Consider the following 11,772-nt stretch of genomic DNA (forward strand, 5'->3'; position numbering starts at 1 on the left):
TTTCCATGGGGTGGGACCCAATCACACTACAGACTTAGATCAGTGGGTGGAACTTCACTTGCAGAAACTAAAACTAATATCCTTTCTTTTAATCTAAGCTAACAGGCTAGGCGTATGGTCTGCAGAGAAAGCTGATAAGTAACTACCATGGTGGATGGTAATTTGAACCTGATATGGCAAATGGGGATTCTGAAGATATGGTGTGTGAATCCGATGCTTGTGATTACCTGTACGAGCTGTAATACAGCGAGAAACTGAAATCGGCTTGAAGGTCAGTAGCCTAACGTTATTCACAAATTATCGAACAAATTAGTATTAGCGATACCAGAGCCCATCTACGGAGAGCCTTGCCACTCGCTATTAAGGCTCAGAATATCATTGGACTTCTGTAATACTTTGGAGAGGGACCCTACAGACAAACTAAAGTAATGTTTACTGTATGTAGGCCTAACTGAATTATTCTTCCCACCATCTGCCTAGAAGTCTATACAAGTTGATTACCGAATGCAGCACAAGCTTGTCAATGTACACAAAAGGAAGAGAATTCAGTAATTGACTTGGACTTTCTTTTCACAAGATGACCAGAATAATAGTAAGGTAAGAATGCACTGACAAACAGTCTTTTTTGTAAACAGTTGTACATGCCCTTTCTGAACACTTCCAAAAAAGTTCTGTTTAAAGTGGGTGGAGGTGTGCAGTTAGTTTAAAATAAGGATGGTAAAAATGCCCATGGTGTAAAAAGGTGTTAAAATTGCCCCTGGAGTAAAAGTCCTCTGCAGGTGGAGGCATCAGCAGGCCTTCCGCACGCACAGGGCAGAAGTGTGTTCAAATGGCGGGGAGGCTGAGGGGTCGGAATGGAGAAGCTCACACAAGAAATCGGAGTCATCCTCCTGGAACACAGAGAACAACATGACATGAAGAGCTCTTTTCCTTCCTTTCCTTTCCTTTTCTGTCTACCTGTCTTTGTTTTTTTCTCCCTCTCTCCTGATATTACTCTCTCTATGCTCCCTCAACATTGTTCCAACATTGTTCCATGTTTTTTCCCATACATCTCTCTATATTTTGTAATCCTTTTCACCCCATACCTCTCTCTTTCTCTCTCTCTCTCTCTCTCTCTCTCTCTCTCCTCTTCACCCCCTTCTGTTGTCTGTAATGTCTATATCACATTCAAGAGGCAACCACAGAACAAAGCCTGCTGATCTCTGTTCCTCTTGTGCTCTCTTAGTTCTGAGAGAACCTCAGTACCACTTACGTGAATTGTTGTTCACAAAATGTGAGCAACAATTCATGTCACAGTTTAAGCTCATGGGAACTGCACATTGAGTTGACATGGCATGTTACTGTAGCTGTATTGTAGACATTTTAATGTATCTCATCAGTTATTTTTTTGGTATAAACTAAGGACAAAGACGACAAAATAGCCCACCATGAACATGCCAGAGCCAGAGTCAGAGCCAGAGCCAAACCCTTCCTTTTCCGATCTTAGAATAAACCACCTCCCTTCTGCCATCTTCAGTAACCAGTCCTGTCAGCCCACACAAACAAATACACACACACACACACACACACACACACAGTATTTTATACGTCCATATTAACATTACATGCAATTTGTTAACAACAGTTAGATATTCCACACAGCAACTTACTAGTGCTAACTTCAAGCTGAACAAAAACACATTTTGGCGAATAAGTATATTCATATGAAACATAAGGAATACTACAAAATGTACTGCACCCTATTGTCCTGGTTTACGGCAGCAAGGGTGGCGTTTCTACTGGCACAGAACTGAATTGCTTCATCGCAATCTGCAACATTGCTTGACTTAAGCAAATAGAAAAAATCCTTGTGCAGAAGCCATGACTCTCTTTCAATCAAAGAAAGAGTTTCAGTTCTGCCCATGAAGTCTGTAAGGATAGAGAGGAGAGCATGCACAGCAAATCAGCATACTGTACAGGCAGAAAAGGATGCTTCACCATCCCTGCATATTAGATATATTAGTAGGTATTAGTAAGATATGTATTTATATTCTAAAAAGCTGCACATGTTTGTAGTTTGCTACATTAAGTAGGGGGAGGGGGGGGGGGGGGGGGTTATACAATATCTGCAAAAATACACAGAAAAACCACATTACTCTGCTCCTCGCTGTCAATTGCCTGACAGTGCCTGGTTGTAGCACATTTCCTGGCTGTACCACACTGACCAAAGAGCTCAGCAGGAAGATGGGCCTTGTTTGTTTAGGTCTTGTTCTAAGTGGGCTTTGTAAAAGTGGTTCACATTGTCGTCCACAGCATTAGTCTCACCATGAAGAACGTTGCATCTGGCAGTAAGTCTTTGTTTTAGAATCAAACTCTGAAAGCTGCTCGTTATAGCGATTCTGTATAAGTGGTGTCTGGCATTCGGTCAGTCTCTGAAAGCGCTGCTAGGCAGCCTGGATTCCATGGACCTAATTGGGCCTCAGCGAAGGAACCAAGACGATGACGCCGTCTAGGCGACACACTGAAGCTTGTATTTTGGTTAAGAATCAAACTAGCTTTTGTTCATGATGACACGGGTGGGGGGTGGGGGGTAGAACTTATTGGATCTCCGCTTTTGACCCTGACCTCTGACCCACGCGTTTCTAGTGCACAGTATCTATGGACACTCACAGAATACTGCAACAACAGTCAGGATGATCAGAATAACTGCACCAAGGATAGACAGCCATAGAATCCATTTTCCCTTCCATCCTAGAAAAGAAACAGGGATCAGTTTACAATGAAGTTATGCTAGGTTACATTGAGATGTTAAATTGCTGTAGTATTACTTTAAGTTACTATAAGGCGCTTCATCGCAATCTGCAAAATTGCTTGACTTAAGCAAATAGAAAATATCCTTGTGCAGAAGCCATGACTCTTTCAATCAAAGAAAGAGTTTCAGTTCTGCCCATGAAGTCTGTAAGGATAGAGAGGAGAGAATGCACAGCAAAGATATGTATTTATATTCTAAAAAGCTGCACATGTTTGTAGTTTGCTATATTAAGTAGGGGGAGGGGGGGGGGGGGGTTATACAATATCTGCAAAAATACACAGAAAAACCACATTACTCTGCTCCTCGCTGTCAATTGCCTGACAGTGCCTGGTTGTACCACATTTCCTGGCTGTACCACACTGACCAAAGAGCTCAGCAGGAAGATGTTACATTGCTTAAAGGGATAATCCGGAGTGAAATGCACTTTAGATCAATTTTTCGGACTATTGGGAGTACATACGTTGAGTTGACACCAAAATCATGTCATTCGGATGTATTTTGAGAAAGTTCGAGCTCACCGTTTTTAGCCAAAACTCGTTAGCCTGGAAGTGACTCGGGCATGTCCTTTCGCCGCTACAAAACGCTATTTTTATACCTCTTCTACTGTTCCAAACAACACTACACTTACGTGGTAGTGAGTAGAGGGTCCCTAAAGCCAAACCGAAGTATCCCCACGTCTTTATGTGGTCGGATAGAGAGTCCAGAATAAATTTAATCGAGTCAGTACCTTTCCGGAAATGTCGCAGCTGCAGCTAGCAACGTTTTAACAACACTTTATTAACATTTCCGGAAAGGTACGGACTCGATTAAATTAATTCTGGACTCTCTATCCGACCACATAAAGACGTGGGGATACTTCGGTTTGGCTTTAGGGATCCTCTACTCACTACCACGTAAGTGTAGTGTTGTTTGGAACAGTAGAAGAGGTATAAAAATAGCGTTTTGTAGCGGCGAAAGGACATGCCCGAGTCACTTCCAGGCTAATGAGTTTTGGCTAAAAACGGTGAGCTCGAACTTTCTCAAAATACATCCGAATGACATGATTTTGGTGTCAACTCAACGTATGTACTCCCAATAGTCCGAAAAATTTATCCAAAGTGCATTTCACTCCGGATTATCCCTTTAAGTTACATTGAGATGTTAAATTGCTGTAGTATTACTTTAAGTTACTATAAGGCGCTTTCCCACCACTAGTTCAATTATTTGGTCCGCATTAGGCAATAAAATCGTTATTATAGACTCCAGTGAGGTCCGCTCTCACACCAGCAAACAAACCAAAAATTGGCCCGGTTGACATTTCATCGATATTTATCTTCCGGTAGAAATAAGCGCAAATTTTGACTCACTATTTTGACCTACACTCGATGGTTTGGACCCCAGTTCGCGTTATCACCCAGAGGGACCGCACCAGAGTCTGGCATTTAGTGCGGAGTCAAGCGGACCGAGACCAGTCTTTGACGGTCTTTGGCAGTCTCGGTCTGCTTGATTAAGTGTGGACCCGAGTGCGACTGATGCTTTCACACCAACGAAAACAAACCAAACTAAGAGCTTTTGGTTCGAATGGATCGTTTGGTGCGCATCAACTGCTGTTAGTGTGAAAGCACCCTTAAGGCTGGCTTACATTGCACGATTTTGGTCTGTTTTAACAGTCGGCGACTAAATTTCCAAAATCGGGCGGAAATCTTGGGAGTTGTACTGAAATCGCAGCGCGCTCCCGTCATCTAAATCGTTTAGTGTAAGGTGCCAATCTTAGCGGTTTTAAGTCCGTCGGAGGCAGTCTTTTTCTAGTTTTGCCGTTACGACAATATCAAACATGTTTGATATTATCGGAAGTCTTTTCAGTCGTGGCTCATGCAAATAGTGACGTGAACATTAAAAACCAATAGTAACCTTGCGCGAACATGAAACAGGAAGGGGCAAAATAGGCGACAGCTGTAGCCTTTATGATTATTTGTTATTTCATTTCTTATAATTTATTAGTCGGTTGTTCTACGTGACAGAACAGCTCTATATCTGTTAGTGATGTCACACATCAAACAATGCTGCAGAAACGCGAAAAAATTACTTTGATATGAGTAGGCTATCATGTGATTTCCTGTGAATGATGACGTGTAGCCTATTGCACGATGGAAATAATTTGAAGGAATCTAGCAGCAGTCTTGTAAATAGTGACCCACAGTCTTTGCAAAATCCTAATCTGAGACTGGCCTGTGACTAGACTGTGACTAAAACCTCAATGAATTGTCTTTAGATGTGAGAGGGTCTGAGACTGTAGTTTTTCAAAAATCTTTTCCAAATCTTTGCAAAGTCTGGCAATGTAAGGTAGGCTTTAGTTGTATTATATTGCACTGCTACATTTCGCTGTGTTACATTACTGATCTATACATTAGCATTGTGTTGTGTTATGCTGCTGTGTCAGCTCACTCTCAAATAGGGAAATAAAACATGTTATTTCAATGTGTAGCTGTAGACAGACACACATAGTGTTATGTCATAGTTCATATTTGGTCATGGCAAAACCATGAAAACTCAATGTTGTCAAGCATATTTTTCAACAATTAAATTATTCAGTCGAGATTCAACATGGAGCTTTTGCAAAGTACAGAAGAAGCAAATCTACAGTAAAACATTATGAAAACCACCTTACTTTATATCTAAGAACTCTGTGACAGATAGTATAGGCTAGTCATGTCAGATTTAGTTTCCAGTGATATAACACCACAATATGACTCTGACATTGGTCCTGTTTTTTAATATGTCATGCTGTTACAGAGTAAAGAGTGTAACATGGAATGGTTTGCCATTCAAAAACTGTTTGTCATGACAATTGTAAAGTAAGAATAATTTGCCTTTTGATATGGACCATCATAACACAAAATGGCGTCATTTGTCAGGACATGTCAGAGTTATGATGTAAATCAGCTAATATAAAGCGCTGAATGTTATTTGTAATACCTTAGCGATTCCGTCCTCTTTTGATCATAAAGGAATGAGGAACACGGAAACAAACTTACTGGTTTCTGGTGGCACATTCACTGTTGAGGGTGGTGGATACTGCAGGCTCTGATAGATATCTTCCGTTTTGTTCGGTTGTGAGTCTGTCAGCTCAGTTTGTCTGACCTCCTCATAATTATTTGACACCACTCTGCTCCTCACTGTCAGTTCCATGATGGCATCAAGACATGAGATAAGATGACACAAAGAGCTGTAGGCTAATCTGCTCTGAAGGCTCTGAAGTGCTCTGAACACTTCTTGTTTCAGTAACCACATTTTCTATACCACATTGCCTGGCTGTACCACATTTCGTGACTGTATCACATTGGTTGACAAAACAGAGTCAGTTCAGCAGAAAGATGAGCCTTCTTTTGTTTAGGCCTTGTTTTAGGTGGGCCTCGTGGAAAGTGGTTCACACATTTTGTGTGAAATTCTAACCTAAAACAGTTGAAAAATATTATTGGGATGTTCTACACTGTGTTTGTCATGTTATATATCATAAAAGTGGGCTAGAAGTATACAACTATATCTTCATTATCTTACCACTATCTTTGTATAGTTCTCAGTACAGTTGCAGTACAAAATTAAGTATGCTGACGAGTTTACCATTTTAAACGGAAAAGCAGGCCAATTAAACTTACTGGTGTACCACAAGGACATTTATACTAGTAAACTTACCACATAATGTAAACTTGGGAATTATAATTCAACTACTCTGAAATTTACTTCATACAATTAACTTTAAGTACACTTTTTGGTAAGGGTTAGTGAGAATAATAGGTGTGTTCACCTTCACCTGATCATAGTCATAACTGATTGTGAAGGTAAATAGCACTGAACTAGCAACCAATCAAAACTATAATGTGCCTTTGAACTATATTTAACACCTACATTGTATAGACTTCCTCTCCTTACCATCCAAAAAAGGAAACCAGGTTGTTGACTGAAGTTTCCATTTCACTAACAGTTGGCAAGTATTTTGAGAATTGTGGTTAAATAACATAGCAAAGTATATGCAAACCAGCATTGTGGTTCTGTACTGTAGCTCTGAGCTCATGCAATCACCTTGTAACCACTCAATGTGTGTTCAAATGTGTATTATTTTGATGTGTATAATTCCGTTGCCAAAGTTCCAAAACAGCTGTCAAGCTGACAAAGCTGCCAAGATCGTCTTTCCTGTGGCAGTCCCTCAATGGTGTTTTTTGCCCCCAACGGCACCTTCCAGGCAGCACAGCCTAAAAGGCACTACCTTTATCCTATTCCTAACCTAACCCCCTCAACCCTCATCCTACCCCTAAACTGAGGGGAGTATAGTGCCTTGAAGGCAGCGCTGCCTGGAAGGCACCGTTGAGGGCAAATAATACCAGGATGGTATCAGAATCATACTGTAAGTTGGTAAAATGACACCATGATACTGTATGGGTTTTCCCAGACTGCATCACATTTGTCTGTGGCGGACCCTTCATGAGCATGGGCTCCAGTGCGGCTTCAGCGCAGCAGTAGTAGCCTATAGCTTTGCCCCTACACGCAAACTCCGCATTATGGACTACAGCTATTTCTCCACAAGCCACAGTGAGATCTCAGCCATATTATATGCTCATGCAGAACCAGTCATGCACAAAATAAGAAAGTGAGGTGTCATATCTGGCTGTAGCATCAAACAAACCAAGGCGCCATACATGACCACAAAATCTACATATAGGCTGAAAGTACTGTATCTCCTTTTGAGGTGTGAAACTTCATGTCGACATGGGCAAAAGCAAAATGTGATCTGATCAAAGTATTCATGGCAAATATGCACACGCACGCACGCACACACTCACACACACACACATTATTTGCAAGAATGACACAAAGTCTGCTGATTTCCCCTTATTTCCTTTCACTTCTCCTATATCACACATTCATCGTGCTAGCAATGTTGTGACTCCCCTCAGTATATTATGTGTTAACCACAGGCCATGACAGCCTAAGATTATACAAGTTCTCTGGAAATTTCCTCAATACATCTGTCAAGAGCTCTCAGTGGTTGGATTTGCTGTTTATCACAACTTGCAGAGCTTTTTCTATGAGAATGGGTCAGCCTGATGACCACTGGCTCCAGGTTGATTTGAACATACATCCCTTCAAAACATGATCAGGAAAGAGAAGACTGCTGTGTATCTCTTGCTTCTGAATGATGGATGTGTCACGGCCAAGACAATATTTTTTCCGTCACCAGTGCTCATCGTAACTCAAGGGGACAGTGCATGCTTATTATTAATGTCTGGGGCGTCTGTACTAATGTCTGGCATTATCTATTTGGCTGGAATTTGCATTCAGTTAATCAAGAAGTTTTCCTGCCAGTGTTCTCTGTCACATGAACAACAAATGTCAAATTTGCTGAATATTTTGCTTCTGATTACCTCCGCCAAGGAGGTTATGTTTTCCAAGGGGTTTGTTGCATAAAGGCATGTCATGGAAGATTCACTGTATCCGTGCACATATGGTATGTTCATGCATCCTGGTCAGATATAGGCTCTGGCGTTTGGACTCCCCCTCATGACCTCCCCCTCATGGCTTTATCCTCCACACTTTTGTCCTCCTTGGCAGGAGGAAAATGTGTGTAAGGGGTGACTTCCCTGTGGAGGGACACAGAGAAATTCACAGGGGACTGATAGACCATATCTGATGTGCCATTTCAACTACATTCCTGCAGTGCTCTGCACTCCCACGAGTCACACACACGCGCGCGCACACACACACACACACACACACACACACACACACACACACACACACACACACACACACACACACACACACACACACACACACACACACACACAGACACACACACACACACACAAACACACACATACACACACACACACACACACACACACACACACACACACCTGCTGTGTTAGGGGTCAGGGATCTCTGCACCCTTCGACACTGTTTCTCTGTCCCTGGGAACAGGAAACTAGCGATGACTGCAACAATACCTGTCCTCACCCACCCCTGGCTCTGGAGCCACAGGATCCCAGTCCACACACACTCCAGGCTCCTATCAGCCCTGGAGCCCTAGGGAGGGAGAGGATGGTGCATTCTTTGGCCTGTGCTCTTTTGTTATTAATTTTAGGTCCAGGATGGATATTGTTGCTACATGATGATGTTTCTTGTTTCTTATTATAAGTTATGTAGTTGTATTGTATTCTATTGTGTGTTTTTATATAGTTAGATTGATTGCTTTTAGCCATGTAGTACTGTCCCCATGTAACTTCACCCATTGTCACACAACACCACATTCTCACTATTTTTAGAATTAGGCAACTGTCTCAGACTATGTAGATCATATGGCCAATGTACAATTACTAAGTCATATTATCAAAAAGGCAAATCAGAGACTTTATTTCCTAAGACAACTGAAAAAGTTTAATGTCAACAAAACCCTTTTGGTGCTCTTCTACAAAGCCATCATTGAAAGCATCATCTTATCTTCAATCACCATCTGGTATGGAAGCTCTCACAGTCGCACCAAGAGGATATTAGAGAGGGTTGTCACCAACGCCTCCAACATCACTGGTTGTGACCTTTCATCAGTCCATTCTCTGTATGCGGAACGCATCAGGGACGCCTCACATCCGAGCCATGATCTCTTTCCTCTGGAAGACACTATACTGTAGATCTCTGAAAACTGGAATGACATGATTCAACAACAGCTTGAACAACAACAACTCCTCTACTTTTTTATTTATTTGATTTCGTCTCCTCCCGCTATTACAGTTTTTTCCAATTGCTAACACACTAAAATTACATTCACAATTATTCAAACTGACACACAGAGAGCAACACATCCTCTCAAGTCTCCAAATGTCTAAACACATTTTCAGCTTTACACACATTTTGCAATTCAAAATGGCACTTTTCGCATGCACTGAACACGGTTCTCGGCGCAAGACACAAAAATCTGACATAAAGTAACATGTTTGCAGCTTCAAAACAATGCCATCCAAGATAACAACACACATGAGCTAATTGACCAATACCTGCACCTGCCACTTCCATCAGGAAGTAAGCACTATGAAAAGACCACAGGTAAGGTAAGGCAAGGCAACTTTATTTATATAGCACATTTTGCCCAGCAGGGTAACCCAATGTGCTTTACAAAGATAAAAACAAAACAGTAAAACCATTGAACAACGAGCACCTTTCTTGCAACAAAAAATGGAAGACATTGCAGAGAGAGAAGAGGGAGAGTCCAATGTAAATACACTTGCTGTGCATATGTTGCACTGACTTTAAGTGAAAGTTTAAACAGCATGCAAATGTATCTGCAAATATGTAAGTGCACGTAGTAGTATTATGGCAAAGCATACTAAAGATAAGAGTGTTTTTCGTTATGCCCAACAGTGTGTAGTTGGTAAGACAAAAATCTGGTGAATGAATGAAGTGTGCGCCATGTGGTGCAAAAGTTTGATTCTGATAATGCTGTATGTAGTTTTGGTTGTAGTGCTTCATTTTGCTTGGTAGATTGAGGTATTTTGCAATTTGGGGGGTGGTTTTGTGAATTTGGAATCTGCCCCCCACCCCACCGGACTGAGCTACAAAATTTGGAATCTGCCCCCCACCCCACCGGACTGAGCTACAAAAAATACCACCAACACTGTTGGGTTGGGGATCTACATTTTGTTCAAGTGCCCACAGGAACACGCGTTTGAGTCCGACTCGGGTCATTTCCTGATCCCTCTCCATCTCTCTCTCCCACCCACTTCCTGTCCTGTCACAATAAAGGCAAAAAGCCCAAAGAATATACTCAGTTTGCTGTATGTGACCAGTCAGATGTGAGGTTCTTTTTTTTCATACACACAGCAACATATTTTGATCTTACATAAATTGGACCGGACTGTTGGAGGGCTCTCTGTGTGTCAGGTCAAGACAATATTTGCCATGTTTGCGTTGTTTCCAGTCATGATTTATCAGAACTGAGCTGTTCATCAAAAATACTTCTTCAACACAAGATAATTAGGTGCTATGCTAAAGAGATCAAAAGTGAAGTTCAAATTCTATCCACAATCACGGCAGGCAGAGGTGTGCAAATTGACGCTTTACATTATCCAAGCAGTAACATTATAAGTCATTGCCATCCTTTTCCCTGTGCAAACATCTAATTTGATGTTTCACGTAGCTTGATGGTAGCCTGGCTAGCGCCTACCACTTCTCAAACGAGACGTGGTCTGGCAACCAGACGTTCATTGTCTCGTATTTGAAAAAAAGCCCAGATCTGTTCATTGGGTGCCACGGATGTCTAACAAATGTGTCTGTGCATAGCTCATCATCGTCTTGCTTTCCCCCCTATTCTGTGATTGGTCCCCTATCTCAGGCAAGAAATAGTTTCTTTTTCAGACTGCCTTAGCAGCGTGAATCAAATCACTGCGCAAGGCAGGATGGGAATACCCATGCTAGCTTGATGGCACTAAATGAACTTGCACAATGGAATGAAATTACAAGGAGGGTGTATGGGGCCCCCTACCCTCTTAAGCCTACTTTATCTTAAACTATGAGGGTGTTGCTGTTGGTCTTCATGACCCTGCAAATTGGAGCTGCTAGTCATTTGCTGTCTGACTGACTTTGAGTCCACTGTTTCACCCTGCAGAATGAACCGATCATGCCAGAAAAGGAGATAGCCATGAAAATGAGATTGTAGTAGTGAACATATTCGCTCACCTCTAAATGTCACATCACAGTAACACACACGCACACACACACACATAGACACACGCATACAAAATAGATTGAAACCACTCGCATGCATACTAATACACTGAATCTTGTCATTTTCACACATACATATTCACTCTCTCTCTCTCTCTCTCTCTCTCTCTCTCTCTCTCTCACTCACACACAGACACACACACCACACTAGCACACACCCGCAGATGTCAGCGACAATGATAAGCATATGGGGACCCATAAACACACTGTGGAGATCAGTATCAGTACCG

General features: G+C 41.8%; 1 protein-coding gene across 1 annotated transcript; it reads right to left on the minus strand.

Annotated features, from left to right (window-relative positions):
• Window positions 1–549: 549 nt before the first annotated feature.
• On the minus strand, window positions 550–5,998 carry LOC134079517 (uncharacterized). The gene is made up of 5 exons (XM_062535606.1): window positions 5,806–5,998; window positions 2,650–2,730; window positions 1,739–1,908; window positions 1,427–1,525; window positions 550–890 (listed from the first exon to the last, which is right to left on the minus strand). Exons 1-5 carry the CDS (start codon window positions 5,957–5,959, stop codon window positions 789–791), a joined length of 606 nt encoding a protein of 201 aa, XP_062391590.1. The 5' UTR covers window positions 5,960–5,998; the 3' UTR covers window positions 550–788.
• Between the last annotated feature and the right edge of the window lie 5,774 nt (window positions 5,999–11,772).

The sequence above is a fragment of the Sardina pilchardus genome, chromosome 5 (assembly GCF_963854185.1).
Source record: "Sardina pilchardus chromosome 5, fSarPil1.1, whole genome shotgun sequence".
In the NCBI taxonomy this organism is placed as follows: domain Eukaryota; kingdom Metazoa; phylum Chordata; class Actinopteri; order Clupeiformes; family Clupeidae; genus Sardina; species Sardina pilchardus.